Here is a 19543-nt window from a genome sequence, read left to right on the forward strand (position 1 = left end):
CAACAAAGCGGAAAGTTTCGCATTCTGGCGGACCAGTGCACCCTCCCCGGGTCTCCAGCGATGCAAGGCAACGTCTAGAACATCATTCCAATCCCCTCCAACCACTGCCAGGCCATCGGGCCTATCCGCCCATATGGCCATAAGCCGCTCAACCAATACCCAGGACAGCGGAGGGGGTGCATAGACACATCCCAACATCACCGGCTCCTCCCTGATTGAGCCCCGTAAAAACAAATATCTCCCCTGAGGATCCACCCACGACTTAAGTGTGTGTATATAGGACGCGGCGATGAACCAGTATCGCTACCCCCGGGACCCCCGTGTAAAGCCAGCATGAAACACCTGGGTGAACCCATATCAGGTGTGTTTCCTGTAGCATGAGGATATCGACATGGGCCCTCATAGCATATTGAAGAATTGCCCCCCGTTTAATCTTATCTAGGGCACTTCTAATATTCCAGCTTACTATTCTAAGGGTTACGGGGGAAACCCGGGCCTGCTCAGGTAACCCCACCATGGGCTATATCAAAGAAAAGTGAAGGTGCGGAGACAGGCGCGTGGCGCATGCCCAGCGATCTAGCAGTGTAGCAATGCAGTGCGACATGAAAACAATAACAAAAGAATAACCCAACAAATCCCCCACCCTACACTTCAAGAACGATGAAGCATCTGTTGCAGCAGGTGACGCCTGCAGACCCCAACAGGGAGTCCTGGCGCACCCTAGCCAATGGATCCCCAGTGCACAGCCCACAGTCAGCCCCTCCGCCGGACCCCCAACAGAGAAGCCTGCCTTCAAGTGTACTCCTCCGATCCTATCAAGGGCATCTGTATTATCAGGGGTCCAGAGTTCTCCTCCAGATTAAGTACCCGAAGAGGCCAGTCGGGAGGCCGAGCCAGCCCCTGCAGAAACGCTACAGGAGCGAGACCGGCTATGGGATCTGGACCGCCTACAATCGTTAGGGTTTAGTTGAGACTGCTTACGAGCAGCCTCGCAGGACGACGTATCAGAGTCCCTCCTAGGCGGTGTATGAGGACACATGCGCAGTCTCATCCATCCATTGGAACACCTCCTCCAGAGTGTCATAGAAGTGGGTCCGGGAGCGGTACACCACCCGCAACCGGGCTGGGTACAGCAAGGCATATGGAAGCTTAAGATCTCGGAGTCGTGCCTTGGCCGCCAGGAAGGACTGCCTCTGTTGTTGGACTACATTCGTGTAGTCTAGGAATATCAAAATGCACACGTTGTCAAAAAGCAATGGTTCTTTGAAAAAGTTTAAGAATAACGTCCCGATCGTGGTAGTTCAGTAGCCTTGCGATGACTGGCCTCTGGCGGCGGTTTTTGCATGCTCTATTACGAAGCAGCAGGACAGGGACTCCCGAGAGAGCCAACCCTGTAGCCATTGGGTAAGGAACCGCTCCATATTCCCCCCCCCGTCACAGCACTCCAGAAGGCCCGCAAAACGAAGGTTGTTGCGCTGGACCCGACCCTCAGCATCCGCCACACGCGCAGCCATGGTCCGCTGGCTCGTTTCAAGGGTGGCTACTTTCCTATGTAGAGATGCAACATCATCCTCCACCTGGGAATACCACGTTTCGGTCTCAGTGATGCGGGCTACTGCGTTCCGCAGATCCCGGCGGAAAAGCATGACGTCGGACCCCACTGCCCCGATCCTAACCTCCAGGGCATCACGAGATTGCGTGATCGCAGCCATGAGCGCATCGTTGTCTGGGATCTCCTGGCTCCCTCCTTGGCCCCCCCACCGGCGTCGCCACGGCCGTCCTGGGGCCCGTGAATTTGTCCAGTGTACTTTGCTTAGCGGAACCCCCACCCGGCTTATCGCGGGTCATTGTATCCTCTGGGGCCCGACCACAGGACCTCCGGCGTGACAGCCTCAGGAGACACGACAGGGAGGCCCAAGAACTGCGGGTTCAGGACCACCACGACCCGATATGGCCGCTGAGCACGGGGTCTTAACATACCTCAAAGAGGAAGCTGGCGCCACCCTTCTGTGCTCACACCAAACAGCACATATGACAAAATGGCCGACCCTAACTGCCCTCAATTTCAGAGCATCTAGAAAGACTGCAGCAAAGCAGGGTACAGATGGATGATATTATGAGAGAGGGCCACAATGTACTGATGCATCTAGATGTACTCTGGAGCCCAAGGGAAGCGCCAAAGCCAGGTGCAGGCAGGCCCCTCCTGCCCCCTCCATGGATCCCAAGATGTGGTCACCGCCTCTCCACAGAGCGCCGGGGGAAACCAGGGACGCAGAGGCACAACCACTGCGGTACCCCACTGGTACAATGCCACCCCCCACCTGACCCGAAATGGCCGCCGGTGCGAGGGCTCGCGGTGCCACGAGAAAGCGATACTATCCTCCAATCCCCCGATCTATTAGAGCATGGAATCAGCCCTCGATGTGGGGCAGCCCCAGAGCCCGCCGGTCTCCGGCAACACACACACCGCGGTACGACACTGCCACCGGGAGGCTCCCACGCAATGCCCCCGCGGCCTGAATCAGGCCGCGACGACGCCACCATTATTGCAGGGAGGAGGGCCCCGTCTCGCGCCACCAACACCGAGGAGCCTCTTCCCCCTCCCGACCCCCTCACCGTATGCTCAATTGCTGCGTGCGACCTCTCTCAGCCCGGCCGATGCCTCGGAGCTCCACACTCGCTCCGCGCCGCACACCAACCGTCGCTGTCCAAGATGGCGACCGTCAGCTTCCTCCGGTGCGCACTCCAAGCCGCCTCAGCCACGGCTGCTCCCGACAAGTTTGGAAGGTAGACGAAGAATCGCTCTCGTCCCCAACGCACCCCCCAGCTGGGGCGCGAACATGCATACAAAGCGGAGTCGGAGGAAAGGATAAATTAAGGATGTTTGTGTAGGCTGGACGGAGCTAGCCTAGCACAAGTCCACCATCTTCGGCTACCAGGCCACGCCCCCATCGTTTTGTGACATTTTTAAAACTTAGCTGGGATTTTCACCTGAAGCAAGACGGGTAAGAGGTGTGGAAAGAAGGTTTGTGCATCAGCCACAAAGTGACCAGTTTCTCAGTTAAATCAGTGACACTTTAAAAACACGCCTTTTTACTTGAATGAGTTTTGCACAAAACTCATAATTACCTGGCTGGAACAAAACCCAAAATGCACGTTATTGCGCATGGACATCCCTTTCTGTAATGAAATTACGTGGCATGCTGCCAAACTCTCAGTAGACTCGGGAATCTGGATTAGAAGGGATAATTCCACTCAGGAAAATTCCAGGCTGCCACAGACAAGAACGGCTGCCCAGCTGCAGAAGTATATGCTTGGAGCAACCACAGGTTTTTGGACCAGTTCATGACACACTGACTATTCACCAAAGAGACGGAACAATGGCAGGACGGGGGAGGGGTGAAGGAGAAACAGTAGTGGTGGGAGGGGAGACCAGTAATAGAGGCAGAACAAGGCAATTAAAGTAACATGCTGATCAAATATAAGCATTTTTGCGAATGCGTGGGTAAATTCATGTTTAAAACCTTCTGATCTACGTGGAATGTTGCCGAAGTCCCTGTAGGTTCAGAACTGGGTGCTATCTTCTTCTGCTCTTGTGCCCCATCCGTGGCCATGACTGGCTGTTGTTGCAGAAGCTATATTCTCTCCGGGAGTATTTTCCTTCTAGGAAGAGGCTTAATTATTCTGCTAATACCTCTAGAATGCACCTGCCCCAATAAATGTGTATAATGGTGTGGGTTGCAGGGCCAAAAAAAGCAATCTGATCTAGATTTCCACATCAGCTGTGCGAGAGGAGAGCCTCACCATGCAAACTAAAGAAAACGAGAATAAACAAAAAGTGCGCCAAAACTAACACAAATAGATAGGACAGGAGCAGTACATATAAGAAGGGCAGTCACCATGGGAGGGAACCAAGAACACAAAGGAGGGACACATTCTACCAACGCACCAGTGAAAGCCAGAATTTTACAATGTCACACAAAATAACGAATTGCAAGCATGGGCGTCCCAAAATGCCCACAGAGGAATTACTGCATGCCTCGCAGTGCAGCGCTTGTGCGCGGTCTTTACCTCGACTTAAAAAGCATTAAATATGTGTAAAAATCGCCTTGCAGCTTGTAGCGCTGTAGAATCACAAGCTTTGTTCACTCCCACCATGGAGTGTCTGGTGTGGAGGCTGCACGTTATTTTTGTTCCACGTAGAGATTGAGAGGTGACTTGTGATCCTCAATAAAAACCATAATGCGTCACGACACATTCTGAACTCTATATTGTATTTTCACAACCGTCTGAAAAAAAGTAAGAGTAGTGATGTGATTCACGACAGTATGTGTAATGGTGTTTGGCGAATGTGACTTAATAGATAAATGTCCAAATGTCGCAACTCAGGTGAATCTACAGCACCACAAGCTTCAAATAGATTGTTACAGGCAAAAAATTTCATTTGCAGCTTGTGTTGCACCACATCACGTGCTTTGCATAGGCTGGAAAGCCGTGCACTTTACCATAAAGCAATGGCTTGCAAGCAGTGATGAAAGACCTTTGGAACAGAGTCTTAAGAACTTTGACCAACATATGCCACCTGGTGGGCATGAAAGTCCATGCCATAATGCCTTGTGCTGTGGGTGGTTGACTATGATGCAACTTTTCAAATTTCCGCAAGTCAGACATTGCCAAGGAAAGCCACTGTAGTTCCCTTTTTGCAAGTGGGAAATGCCCTAGATACAGTGTGCAGCGCACACTTGCCTTTGGCATAACACATTTGGATGCACTTGACCATCTATCTTGAAAGACCCCAGTTGGAAACTGTTGCCCTAACTGGGCTTTCCAAAAGCACAAAGTAGTTGCTTGGTCTTTCAATTTAATTTAATGCAGTCAATGTAATGCATGAGGGCTCTTTTGAAATCTGAAGTGTGAAAGGTCGTTTCTGCCACTAATTGTGGATGTAAAAGATAATTGGCAGGTCAGTGTGAGAAGTTGGCCTGATATGCAGTGCTCACTATTCTAGTGATCACTATGTATCAGTCCAAACAACCCTTATTGATGATTGGTTGTAAGTCAACCTTATAGACCAGCTATCCTAGTAGCATGGATACGAGCAGTCTAAGGCTAAGACTCTAGAGGGCGTGTTAAGCCAGCTGTTTTACCATCACATTACCCCTTGAACACCAAGTGAAAGGACACCACACAAGTGGTTATGAAAATAAACAGATATTTATTTATAACAAGACTACCCTGGCTCTTTATGAGACAGGGAGCTAAGCACACAACAAAACTCTTATAAAAATACTTCAAGTTGCACAATTTACACAAATGCCCGAGGGGCACGAAAAACCATATACTATGAAAGTGGAATGCGAATTACTAGCAGGTAAGTAACTATTCTCAGAGGCTTTGGGATCGCTAGGACTGGACTACTGAACCTTTATATTACTAGCAGGGGGCCTAGGGAACTAGGGTGCAGAGTGTGCACTCTCACGCGGGATGCGGGACAAAGTCTATGGAAGCTAGAATTTACAAAGTCACTGTTCTCAGGCGAACCCGACTAGCTAGGACGAAAACGGGAGTGGATCCGAACACTTAGAGTGTTGGACTATGCTGGAGCACCGGAGTACTCAGTTTACCTAGCCCAGGGGCTGCGGCTGCATAGGGTTCAAGTTGCGTCGGAAACCCTCGTTGACGGACCAGGAGCCTGAAGAAGAAGTTGCTAGCAGGCGGCCAGTGAAGAAAAGTTCGAAGAGATCCAAGCCTGGATCAGGGAAGAAGAAGACCTGAAAGCAGAGGGGACCAAGTTCTGAATCACTAGCCAGTGATTAAGTGGGCACCAGGATGGCACCGGGCGAAGTCACCGCAGTCAGGTGAGTGGGTGCTGCTGGGCTCTGCAGTCTCTCGGACCAGGAGGCGTTGTCGGCGACCAGGATGGAGGTGCGAGCTGTCCCACGAAGGTTCTTGCTGTCGACGTCGCTGGACCCAGGATTGGGGCAACAAGTCTTGGCAAATGCAAGGCCCACGCAGTGGACCTAAAATGGCGTCTTGAGTGGACCAGGAGGGTCCAGGGTACTCCTCTGTTGGAGGGGAGCAAGGGCTAGTCTGGAGCAACCAGACCAGCAGTAGTTGTCGTCGTGGAGCGTCGTGAAGGGGTCACTAGCCAACGGGCAAGTGACCTGGACAACGCGGTGAGCAGCAAAGAGCAGAAGGACCCCACGCAGATCTCGTGGATGCAGGGGGGCTGAACTTCGGTGCTAGAGCTGCTCAGGGTCGGGGCTTCTCTTACCCCAAAGCACTCAGTCGAGGGTTACTCGGGAGTCGTGCTGGACAAGCGTCGTGCAGTTCTGAAGATGGCCGGTCCCTCGAGGTCTCGTCGCACCCACGGGTCACAGCTGGGCTGATGATGTAGGTTGAGGTCAGAGGTGCCAGGGAAGCCGGTTCTCGTCGTGCTGGAGCAGTCTTGATCCGAAGGAGAGACTGGCAACAAACCACGATGCTTGGTTGGTGCCTGCTGCTGCAGGGTGACTACTCCTTAGTCACAAGGGAGAAATCTTGAGAAGAGTCTTGAGTTCCTTCTTGTAGAAAGTTGGTTCAGGATTCAAAGATGATCTGATTTGGAAGGGGGCCAGTTCCTACCTTTATCCTGCAAAAAGGGGCTGGCACGCGACTAAGTCCTGCCCTATGGGTGGGACTAGGAGGGGGGTGGTTACACCCCTCTCCTTTGGCGGGCTTTCCCCAGGCCAGGGGCTGGAGTGCCCCTAGAACTGGTTTCAGCCGGCCTATGCACAGTGAGCACCGGGGTGCCACTCGCAGTCACGTTCCTCTAAAGCCCTGCCTACCTAGGATACACAAAATCCTGTCTGGGACGGTGCTGGCACCGCCCCTGACAGGAAACCCTTTGTCCTTGCCTCCTGCTCTGGGAGGACTCCCAGCAGCAGGAGGGCAGACTTGTGTCTCGGTGGCAGCATCCATTTTGTGGAGCTAAGGCTATGTCTGACTTTAACCGGGGTTACAGGTTACATACATGTCGTGTCCCTCTAGAAGGGTGGAATGCTAACCCCGTCGCCAGAATTGGCGAGGGGTTAGTATTCCAATTCGTATGACACCTTACTCGACATGTTTTGATAAAGCGATACCAGAGTTGGCATATAACCGCGAGGATTATAATGCACTTAAGAGTATATGGTATGCGATCTCATGGAAACGGCTAAGGGATGGATCCCGAAAGCCGCAGACAGGCCCAGCTCATGCCAGAGCACCATCTCACACGATTCCAAGCACTCTGCCTTCAGGATTGTTAAGGCCTGCCATAGGAGTGACTGATAGGAGATCTGTGTGTCCATTTAGGTTTAGATATAGGGATACTATATCTAAAGCAAAGGGTGAGTACACCACCTTGCCCCCAGCTGTCAAGCAGCCAGTTGTGTCTGTTTGGTTAGTCAGTCCAGGGGTGGCATAATACATGCTGCAGCCCCTGGGAGACTTCTGGGTACACCTCAGCCCTGGGTACAGGGACTTGGAAGGGGCCCAGTGCCAATTCAGTACCTGGGTACAATTTGGAATAGAGAGAACAGCTAGGCTGTGGGTCTGATTAGCAGGCCCACAGCCAGGGAAAGTCGTAAACCAGTGAAGCAAAAAGCAGAAATCTGGGTGATCATAGGATTGCAGACCCTACTCTCCTACAGTCAGTGGTTCAGTTCACATGGAAGGGGGAGGATGGCCTTATGTAGTGCTAGAGGCACTCTTGTGGTCTGACACCCTGTGATGACCTTTGACTACCATCATTTTAACCGCATGCGTGCGGCGGCTTTTTTCGCGCTGCACGGCTTTTTTTAAAAAGCCGGGTTACATGACTAGCTCAGCTCGTCATCAGCGTGCGAGCGGCACAACTCATGACGAGCTGAGCTCGTCATGAGCAGGGAAGGGGTTAATGGACTTTGGTGTTTTACTTTACCCTAGCCTGAATGTACGACGTCCTGCATATGCCTGGTTTCTCTTAACGGCATCTTTCTTGTAATCTTGCAGTCTTTCAGTGGGAGATGTCATGGAGTAGAACTGCCTTGCCAATAACAGAACGTGTGGGATGTGCATTTGAAAGCACGAGAGAGAGAGAGAGAGAGAGAGACGTATGGAATGTACTTTTTGGTCTCGAGGTGCAGTGTTATGAGCAGTGATGCACAAATGTGCACTGTGTTGTACATTGATAAGTATTATGAAGTTCTTACTATTGCTTTGACATGGCTTCAGGTCGTCCTGAATTCTGACTCTGCCTGGCTTTAGCTTCATCTGCGCGCACAGACACCCTTGCAAGTTGTTTGGGTTAATCACGTTCAAGAATTGTTTTTGTGAGAGATTGTTTAAAGTACCTTGGAAGGCTTTCGTGAGTTTCGTTAAGATAAAGGCTGGAACATAGGAGAATGTAGAGGGGACGTAGGAACTCCTTCCTGTCATGGAGTGCTTGCTTGGAAGCTGGCCAGTCACATTAAGATTCTTTTGGCGCGGGGAGGAAGACTATTGAATCTTCTAGTGTGTGTTTTGATACTATAAAGCGGAGGTTTGTTGACAGCTGAGTTGGGAGCTCACTTACAGAGTAGATGAACTGCTGTAAGATAAACAGAGTTCATTCACACTGCAATGTTGCATGTCTGAGAAAATCAATCACTGGATTCATCCTTTCATGTTGCATCGGTTGGACTGCAACAGTGCTCTGTGACTGGCAGGTGGTTGTGGTGAGTGGGTCTGCCGTTTAATGTCAGATGCTGGCTGATATGGTATACGCAGCAGCAAATTCTTGTTCTGACACAAGAGGGCTGTTTCAGAGAGAAAGGCCCAATATTAACGGTGGGTGAACACAACTGCAGGGCTTCTTAACAGGAATTTAGTCTACTTTCAAGTAGGTAAAGGAACTGGGCCCAGAAGACAACTACTGGTAAAAGAGGACAATGCTTTCAAGAGGAAAGGAAGTCTTCTATGTTCACAGTGGATGACTGACATGCACCCACCCTTCACACAGACGTACAGCTTATCCTTCATTGGATATACAGTCACATACCCCATGTTTTCTCATCACAGAGGACCAGCATCAAGCACGCTCGCATTACATATGAATGGGAATTTACCTTCACAAGCTCAAAGGGGAACCGCTCGTGGAAGATCCGGTTAATTCTGGCACCACCTGATAGTTCAACAGTGTCAACCTGATCGCCGGAGCCTTCTATTCGCTTTTCAAAATCCACACCGAACTGTTGGACCATTCTGGTGAGCAAAAGAAGAGCAAGCAAACAGCAAGCTCATTATTAAGTTGCATAAACAAGGTGTGTTTGTTGGACCTAATAACAGGGAATATGCCACTAAATTATTGTTTCTTTATGAACAGCCAACACACCAAGACTCCCACACCGTATCCAACCCCCCTTACACCTTGGGTTAGCATTGCACATACTGTAGGAGTGCTTTGGTTTTCCGGGTGGGGTCATCGGGACGGAAGTTTTTGTATTCCTCCACCTCCTTCTCCAGGGACAGCAGCTGGCTTTGCAGTTTGCTGCGCACCGCCGGTAATGTATCCCGAATGTGATTGGTCAATTGCTGAAAAACATGAAGAACAGGGATGTGAAGATAGCAAATGCATTTTCAGGAGCACCAAGAGAGCAGGTAACCTACAACGTATGCAAATTAAGCCCTTCTCATACCCCAAACCTTTCTAGATGATCGAAAAAACACTACAGATACTAAATGCACCTATCTGCTGCAATTCAATTAAAAAAAATGACAGATATGGAAATCCTGGCCCATAACAGACCGCAACTCACTCACTCCTAAAGGATACATGACTGACCTCTTTCTGGTCTACTAAAAAGTCCTCTTTGCTATTGTTTTAGGCAGGATTAAGAATCAAGAGGTGGCTGGGATAAACTGCTGGGTGGGTCTACAGTTAAGGGGTTCAATTGTATCTTTGCTTGCCCACGATGTTCTGAACACAAATGGGCCGATTTACAACTAATGTCTTTAAGCAAGGGCGCAGGAAGGAAGTTGCTCCTCATGCAATTTTTTACCCAGTTCTAGAGGACCCAACATACGAGTCCCAAGTTCACCTTATCAACAAAAGTGCAATTTCATGGATCAATAAGCACAACTCTCCTCCTTCTCTACTGAAGAACAGCAACAGTCATCAGTGCTATCACATCCTTGGCCTGCAATAGAAGCAAGGGCTGGGTGAAGGTATGAAAAAGGCGGGATTTAATTTGAAGAATCCCTACCTGGTTGAGGGTCTTCTGTAGGTGGGGTGTTCCCATGCGGTCAGCGAGGTGTCTGTAACTTGGGTGAGAGAGGAAGAACTTCCTCTCGGCTGCGAGGGCAGCCTTGATGTCCTTCCTGCCATCAATGTCCTTCTGACTTCTGTTGACCACGCCAATATATCCTGGAAAAAAAGTTTGCAATTCACACACAGCACATATACAAATCATTTTCACCCAAACATTCATCGTTAGTACACAATACTTAAAGCTGCCTCTCCAGTTTGGTCTCGCCTCCATTGAGCCCCTAAAAAGGTTTTTTTTTTAGTTTTTTTTTTTTAGTACTGCTACTTTTTAGGATTCTTTCAACAGGAATTTCAAATGTATTCATGACATGTATACATCAGGCTGGTGTAAATTCTGGTTTTGCAAAGAGAAAAAGGGCTAACGTCAAAACTCGTATCCAGATTTTATTAGTGGAAAGAGCTTTTTGCAACCTAAAATACAGTTTATTCAGAAAAGGACATTCATTTATTTCTACATTCAAAACGAAATATCATCTTCAGCGATATATTTCGATATGAGGAAAAAGCCTATATTTTCGTAACTGTAAAAATCTGTTTCAGCAGCTTTAATAGATTTACATGCTTCAAATTATACCCTATTGACAGGGAATGACTGGCAAAAAGCTGTGCACAACAGTATCAACTCACACACATGTAATATAGAAATGTTCCTGGTTTCACTGTTTGAACCTGGTAGGCAGCAAATGAAATGGATAGTTTTAGAATAATCCCCACTCCCCCAAAGTCCCACAAAAAAGGCCTTTATACCTAATAATTTCAACTGCACAGTGTTCTTTGCTCCTAACAAACGGGGTGCAATCTACTCTTCAAGAGTCTGGCCCGGACACCATATACTTCCAGAAGACCCATCTCCTACGGAAAGACCAGGGGAAACAAACACCCTGCATACCCCTTTCACTCCTCAGCCAACACTAAACAACGGGGGCGTAATCTTCCTGAGACACAATCTCCCTTTGGTAATCTCTCACACTAAAACAGGGACAGTACAAATGTCATACTTGTTGGAGCGCTTAAGGGAAATATGCGCATAACTCAGCACAGGACTATTCAATTTATGCTTCTTCGTGGAGCTAGCTGGAATGGCCCAGGAGGAGATTAGCCTGCCAGGTATTCAATACGGTGTGGGACCCATAGAAGGACAGGGACGGAGGGGGCGGGTCGCACGTGGGAGCCTTTTCTAAGCAGCTGAAGGAAGTCCTGGAGGAGATGGGCTTACGGGATACATGAAGGGAGACACAAGCAACTACTAGCTACAAATTCTATGTCCATGTCCACCAGGCCCATTCACATTTTGATTACATTCTACTGAGCAAGGCCTTCGTGGGACGGATCGATCAGAGGAGATCGAACCTATCATGGTTTCTGACCCCGCCACCATCCTGATTCCGCCGGAATCTGGGAGCCGACGACCACAACACTCCTTACTGAGAAATCAGGTAATCAAAGACAAAATAGGACAAGAAATCAATAAATACTACAAACTTAATGAAGATGGGGAGGTTTCCATCACTGGACTCTCGGATGCCTTCAAGAGAGTCACTAGACGTCGTTTCATAGCAGCAGTGGCTGAGCATTCAGAGTCTGCAGGCTGGAGAGATTCAGGATCGTTAAAGAGCGGCTGCAGCACACTTCCCGCTGCGCCACCCGCACCCATATTATGGCTAGGGGCCAGCTACGGATGTACTTTACTGACAAGGTGGAGCTTTCAGTGTTTCACCTTAGAGTATGCTTGCATGTTACCGGAGATAAAGTAGGTACCCAGCTTTCTTGGGCCCAAAGCGGCAAGAGATAAAGAGGACATAAAGAGGATTCTTGACAACTCCAGGGTCCCAGTAGCAGGAGACGTGAGAAAAGCTACCTTGAAGCTTCACCCTCCTTCAAGCATGGGGAGACCTTCACAGAGAAGATACAACCCCAGAAGCTCATAGATATTCAGAAAGATTCCCTAGTGGGCCTGATCCAGCCTGAAGTGGGCAAACTAGCGATTAAATCTCTGAAACTTAATAAAACCCCAGCCCGGAAAGCCTTACCGCCCAATTTTTACCAATAGTACCCTTCCAAACTGGTCCCAACATTATGCTGACTCAGGTTCCGTGGCACTGACGATGGGGAAGCAGTAGTAGCAGTCATACCGAAATCCAACAAGGCTGTCAGCCGCTGCATGTGTCACTGCTCAATAGCTGTTCTGAATATTGATGCAAAACTTTTCATTAAGACCCTGGCTACTCATCTCAATGAGGCGCTTCCCATTCTGGTGCACCCAGAATGAACTGAATTTATCCAGGGTTGCTAAGCTTAGGGCACATTCGAAACAGCTATCCACCGGATGGAGAAGGTCGTCCTCAAGAATATACGTGCATTCTTCCATGCCTAGATACAGAAAAGGCCTTCAAGAGGGCGGACTGGGCTTTCCTGTGTCTCGCACTCCAGAGGATGGGCCTGGGTGCCAAGTTTGTAAGAATGATCTTTCGGATTACGCACCCTGTGGTCAGTCTTGCCTGGAATGGCTGCTACTCCACCCCCTTCTTTTTTTTCCTTGAGGAACAAGGTGGGGTGAGGTGTCACTACTTATTGTTGCTCTCTTTATAGAACCCTTAGCCTGCTTGATTTAGCAGTCTGAAACTGTGATTAGGACCATGCTTGGAACTCAAGAAAAGTTACACTTTTCTTTTTTTAAATGCATCCTGTTTTCCTTTAAGGAAAGCGGGCTGCACTTACAAAAAAACTGCTTTTTTTAAAAGCAGTCACAGACATGGTGGTCTGCTGACCCCAGCAGGCCATCATCCCTGTGAGTGCTAGCCATTCCTAATGGAGTCGCAAATTGCGCCTTCCTCATTAGTATTATTGAGGCATGCAAGTTGCGACCCCATTAGGAATAGCAAACAGTGTCTGAGACACTGTTGTACATCCCAATTTGTGAGTCGCAAATTGGTGAGTCGTACATCTGGCCCATGTCTTCTTACAATTTGAGGCTTCTTTTATCCTGGAGGTTGGTGTTTACTCTTATTTTTCTGACTGCAATGGTAGAGTTTTTTGAAAAATGAACTGTCTGAGAAAAAGCGTGAAATAAAAGGCTGCAGGATGTCAGGCTTTTTTGTAACACACACATAAAAAGCTTGTAAATGACCAGTTCCAACATTTAAAAGTATATTTCAGTTGTTATTAAAGCACTTTTTTTGTGATTCTGTGTGATTAAAAAAAAAAGATTAATGGAATGAAAACAGATCCGAACACTTTACTTGGTGATATGCAAATGACACATTTTTGCTGCAACAATTTCCACAGATTGTTTATATGCTGTATAGTTTTATCAGTGAAACTCCAGGTTAGTTGGAAAGTTTGTGGCCATTTCAATGGAAAATGTGCTCTTCGTAAATAACAGCGCGCTGCCACATAATGCTTTAGTTATATATTTATTAAAAGTGCGGTTTAAACACGAACTAAAAAAACATTCCAGCCGCCTCCCTGATAAAAATGCTATTTGACAGCTAAGAGGAACGTCAGGGGTCATGTGTACCACATTTGTGGGCTTGGAAAAGTTTAATCCATTAACTCAAGCAAATCTTTTTTTTGTACAGCAGAAATGCAAAACTAGCATATTTAAAGGTACTCTCATAGGTGAAAAAAACAAAAAGCTGGCTGTAAAATGAAATATTTGCCTAGGATCACACAATTTGAGACTAGTTTACGGGTCAAGCAGATTACAGTGGGGTCAAGCAGATTATCCAAGTCACTGGACCTGTAAGTCTGGTAAAATGTTAATGAATATTCGAGACCTGCTTTATGCCAACAATATGCTCCTAACCGTTTTACCAAGCATTTCACTCCTGGAACTCATTCACTTACTTCGGGCCTATAAACTGGCCTATGGCTAGAAGATCACTACCACAACAACTGGACATTGGGGCCCCACCTGACACATGAACTGAGGAATAACCGCAAAGGCAATCCAGTTAATCGCACCCAGAACATCTTTGAGACTCTTCATTTCTTTTATCCTCAGCATCAGGACCACTCCATTGAGGTCAATGAGGGTTGTGCCGTAAAGGGTGGAACTGAACTAGAAAAAGCTCAGGTGGCCAGGTAACTGACCAAATCTACCCCAATGGCCCCCCAGACCTTCTCCCTGTGGATTTGGTCGCCGATGCAGACTTTTTGGTTGCCAATGCTTGTTTGCAGTTGGATTAAAACTAAAGATTGTTTTAAAAATTTGTACCTCCAAAATCCTGTGGATTTCGCTCATCTTGGACTCAGAAAAATGTATTTTAAAAAATCTCTTTTTTATAATTTTGGCGTTTTGTTTCGTGTCGCATGGCTTTGTTAATTTGTTTTTTGGTACTGCTAATTGCTTTACACTAGTTCCTTAGTTCAAGCTTTGCCGCCCGAAGCCATAGCTTCACAGGGTTGAGCTTAAGGTTGTACACATGAGCCTGACTAGACCCAAGACAGTTTTTGCAAGTGTATTCCAAGCTTCCAATACTGGAGAACTACAGTTACAGGTAAGTAACTTGTTTTCTTACTCCAGTATTGGAGCTTTCATAGATTCACATACCTGAATCAGAATAGCGAGCAGAAAATGATAGCACATTTTGTTTTTGTCACCTGCTTTTCACAAATAGGCAACACCTGATACTTCCACATAGTAGTAACTGTATCAAAATACACAGAGACATGTCACCCACAATAGACATCTCCAATATCATACAACAATAAAATGTGCTTTTCTTACTAACCAAAGGAAGGAGGGATGAGAAAAGAGGCTCACCGTTATTGCAAAAGGTTCCTCAGCACAGTTTGTCCCACTGCTACATCGCTTCTTGCATGAGCATCCAGGCAGTAATGCCTGGTGAAGGTATGCATACTCCTAAAGGTAGCTGCTCTGCAAATGTCCTGAATAGAGACGCCTGAAAATAGAGCAGTAGAGGTTGATACCGCTCTTGTGGAATGTGCACGAACAAGTGCTGTCAATGGCTTCCCCGCCGCTTGATGACAGAATTGAATGGCATTAGAGATCCATCGTGCAATTCCCCGTTTTGATGACGGGAAACCTTTCCTTGGGGCACTAAAAACCACAAACAATTGTGTATTTTCTGAAAGGTCTTGTCCTTTGCAAATACAATTTCAGGCAACGCTGCACATCCAGAGTGTGGAGAGTGCTCTCCGCCGCCGTAGATGTTTGAGGAAAGAATCTCTTCAGGATTAATGGCTCATTTAAGTGGAAATCCGTTGGCACTTCCGGATTTGTTCTGAGCACCAAACTGTCCTTTCTGAATTGCAGAAAAGGTTCTTGCGTCATAAGGGCTTGTATTTCTCCCACCCTTCTGGCTGATGTTAGAGCTATTAATAGAGCCACCTTCCAGGATAGGAATTTTAGACCAGTTTTGTGAATTGGCTCAAATGGTGGTTTCATCAGTTGTGATAAGACAATGTTCAGTTGCCGTAGAGGCGGTGGTGGCCTGATGGGTGGATACACTCTAAACAACCCCTTCATGAATTGTTTCACAATTCTTTCCGACCACAGAGATGGACCTGCTGAGTTTCTCCTGTATATAGAAATCGCCGCCAAATGCACTTTAATTGAGGCACGGGCTAATCCAGACTTTGCCAGCCTTAGCAAATATGGGATGATTTGATGCACCTCTGCTCGCAGAGGATGCAATTCGTTCTCCTGACACCAGAAGCAGAATCTTTTCCATTTCATCCTGTATGTCCTAAATTTGCTTTCAGCTCTTGCCTTTGCCAGGATTTCTTTGCATTCTGCCGGAATGTTCAAGCGATTAAATTCTCCATAGTCAGGAGCCAGGGCGCTAATTGAAGTGATGTCGGGTCTGGATGCCGCACTTGTCCCTTCTACATAGTCAATAGTGCTGGTATTGGCTGTAGACGTATTGGCTCGGTCTCTGATAAAAGGAGCAGCTCTGTGAACCAATGCTGCCTGGACCACCAAGGGGCTATTAGTATCATCCTGCACGGTTCTTTTTTCATCTTCGTGAGTACTCGTGGCAGGAGGGGAATAGGCAGAAAGGCATAGGCAAAGACGCCTGACCATGCCATCGAAAACACATTCCCCCATGATCCCCTCTGGTGAAGCCTGCTTGCAAAGAATTGGCATTTCTTGTTCTGGGCTGTGGCAAACCGATCCACCGTTGGTACTCCCCACTTGGCAAAGATGGTCATCAGCGTGTCCTGATCCAGCTCCCACTTGTAACAGGTCGTTTTTTGCCTGCTGAGGGTATCCACTGTTGTGTTTTGATCTCCTGGAAGATGTATGGCCTTCAGAGTCACTTCGTGATCTATCTCCCATTTTCAAATTTTCTGAGCTTCTTTTGACAGAGAGAGAGATCTTGTGCCCCCCTGTTTGTTTATGTAGTGCATTGCTGTTGTGTTGTCTGTCTGCACTAACACTGATCTGCCTTCTATTCTTGGCAGCAAGGCCAACAATGCCAATCCTATTGTCCTCAATTCCAATAGGTTTATGGGAGGGTGTTGTTCCTGTTTGTTCCATCGGCCACTGACTTGCAACTCTTGGAGGACTGCTCCCCATCCTTCGAGAGAGGCATCCGTGGTAAATACTAACGGAGCTGGTTCGGTCAGGAAGGACAGATCCACCGAGATATTGTTCCTGCGAGTCCACCACTTTACCGCCTGCAACATTGGTTGCGTGACTTTGATCTTGTCATCGAAGGATCCCTTTGCTTGGCACCACTGAAGGTCTAACTCTTCTTGTAACGGCCGCATTCTTAGAAGCGATTTGTATTTTCTGACTGAAAGAGTCCTCCTGCTGAAATCTTTGGCTAGAGATACTAGTCCCATTTGCCTCTCTAAGGATGGGAATGCCTTATTTTGTGATGTATCTAGGATTGCGCCTAGAAGCTTGATCGTTCTGGATGGCTGCAGAGAAGATTTTTCCACATTTAAGGTCAGGCCCAGATCCGCAAACAACTCCATGCAAGCAGAAGTCGAAGCGTGAGCTGCATCCTGCGATGGTGCCTTTACCAACCAGTCGTCCAGGTATGGGAATATTTGGTGTTTTTTTTCTTCTGAGATAGGCTGCCACTGGCGCCAGACATTTTGTAAATATTCTCGGTGCAGATTTGAGGCCGAATGGCAGCACTTTGAACTGGTAATGGTCTTTGGACACTGTAAAACAAAGGAACTTTCTTTGGGACGGATTGATGGGGATATAAAAATATGCATCCTGTAAATCTAGGGAGGTCACCTGATCTCCTGGGTTTAAGAGCAGCAGAATATCTTGGAGGGTCACCATTCTGAATGACTGTTTCTTGAGATAGGCATTTAGGGGCAGTAGGTCCAAGATTGGACGCCACCTGAGAGCATCCTTTCTGGTCAAGAAGAAACCGGAATAAAATCCTTGTCCTTTTTGGGAGTTCGGCACCGGTTCTGTTGCTCCCTTTCGGAGCACTGCCCAAATCTCCCGACGCATCTGAGGCAGGTGTCTTACTTCTTGATATGTAGGAGGCGTGGGAGGAGGAAGTGGAGGAATTCCAGAGTATGTCCGAATGTTATTATGTGGAGGACCCATTTGTCCGATGTTATTTTCTGCCACTGTTGTAAATAAGTTTCTCTTCCACCCAGGGGAACATTTGCCAGGGTAGGAGGATAGGAACCCGGAACTTGAAGGTTGTCATTATCTTTTATTGTTATCTTACCCAGACCGACCTCCTAGTCCTCTGGGAGTGGACTTAGAGTAGCCTCCAGAATGCTTCTGGCCATATTGCTGCCTGTAGGGCTGCAAAGAGGAAGAATAGTATATGTGTATCTTCCTTGCTGGTAGCCACCTCTATACGAAGGTTGTCTTCTTCCACGGGCGCCTCGAAAGGGCACCTTCTGGTACTGTAACGTACCCAAGGCTTTCGCCGTATCAGTGTCCTTAATACTTTGAAGAGTCTCATCCACTAGACATCCAAACAGATCGTCCCCATCAAAAGGTAGGTCCAGAATCTTATTTTGGACCTCTGGTCTAAAGGTAGTGGCCCTCAGCCAACCCTGGTGCCTTAAAACTGCTGCTCCTCCTAGGGAACGAAAGGGTGTGGTGGCTATGTCCATAGCACAATCAATAACTTCAGCTGAAGTTCTCTCCACTTCATGCAGAACTTTCTTCGCTTCCTGCTTGCTGTCTTCCGGAAGGAGGTCGACATATGGTGCTATATCGCACCACATCTGTCTGTCATATCTGCCCAGGATGGCAAGGGCATTAGCTGCTCTGACCAGGAGATAAGACATCGAGGAGAATCATTTACCTGCGTTGTCTAAATGCCTTCCCTCCCTATACGGAGGTGCGGAAATAGGTGCTGATGTTTTTTTTTTACTTCTGTTGCGCTTCCTGTGAAATGATAGAGTCCGGTTTAGGATGGCCCAGTAAACACGCCGGAGCGTCCGCAGGCGCCTTATATTTTTTGTCCAGCCTCGCTAGTACCGGTGTAACCGTCGCTGGATTCGTCATCACTTGTAACCCTTACTTCCATACGTGGTCAATGATTGGTATGGACCTGATAGATTTTTGATAGGGCTCTTTAAAGTCATAAAGAAAACATTCTGCTTGAGTTGTTTTCATCGGCAGCTGAAATCTCTTTGCAGCTCTTTCCATTAAGTTGTGGAATCCACCAATATCCACTGGTGGAGAATACACTGGTACTTGGGTGGGTGATGGTGGAGAGGGAAGTAGATCGTCATCCCACTCTCTGTGGGGCTCAGTTAACTCCCCTTCCTCACGGTCCTCATCATCTGTGGTCACAGGATCCTGCTGCCGTTGGACCTGAGGTGGCTGCGGAGCAGTGTTTAGTAGGCTTTCCCTACTGCGGACTGGAGTGGCCGGAATAGAGCGAGGACGTGAAGGTGGAACGTCCTGAGGGAGCACTGATGGAGGAAACCTCTTCTTATAATCCGCCAACATGAATTGCAAATCCATCATCATTGAAGATGGCATTGCGACCATCTCTTCCTGAGGCTCTTGTTGGTAGCAATGGTGTGAGAGGCTGTGGTATTCTTCATACCCCTCTTCATCGTCATCTTCTTGACATTTTACGTGGAGTTCAGATGGGCTTCTGGCATACCCGAAGGGTCCATCATCCTCCTCCTCATCCAACTCTTCCTCCTTCAAAAGGTGCGACGGGACCAGAGCAGTAATCTTACTCGGGAAGTCACTGCTTCTTCTTCTGCTTTTCTGGAGTTTGTCTCGTCGACGAAATAGTCGTCGATACTACCGTCGACGTAGCT

The 19543-nt window shown here is 47.9% G+C and overlaps 1 protein-coding gene across 3 annotated transcripts in view; it reads right to left on the minus strand.

Moving 5' to 3' along the window:
* DNM2 (dynamin 2) overlaps positions 1-19543 on the minus strand; it is a 779238-nt gene that overhangs the window by 436501 nt on the left and 323194 nt on the right. For all 3 annotated transcript variants that reach the window (XM_078685110.1, XM_078685099.1, XM_078685090.1), the window contains exons 6-8: positions 10245-10405; positions 9431-9573; positions 9108-9243 (exon numbers count right to left, since the gene is read on the minus strand). In XM_078685110.1, coding sequence (XP_078541236.1) covers positions 9108-9243; positions 9431-9573; positions 10245-10405 — 440 coding nt within the window. The remainder of the gene's footprint in view (positions 1-9107; positions 9244-9430; positions 9574-10244; positions 10406-19543) is intronic.

The sequence above is a fragment of the Lissotriton helveticus genome, chromosome 1_1 (genome assembly GCF_964261635.1).
Source record: "Lissotriton helveticus chromosome 1_1, aLisHel1.1, whole genome shotgun sequence".
In the NCBI taxonomy this organism is placed as follows: Eukaryota; Metazoa; Chordata; class Amphibia; order Caudata; family Salamandridae; genus Lissotriton; species Lissotriton helveticus.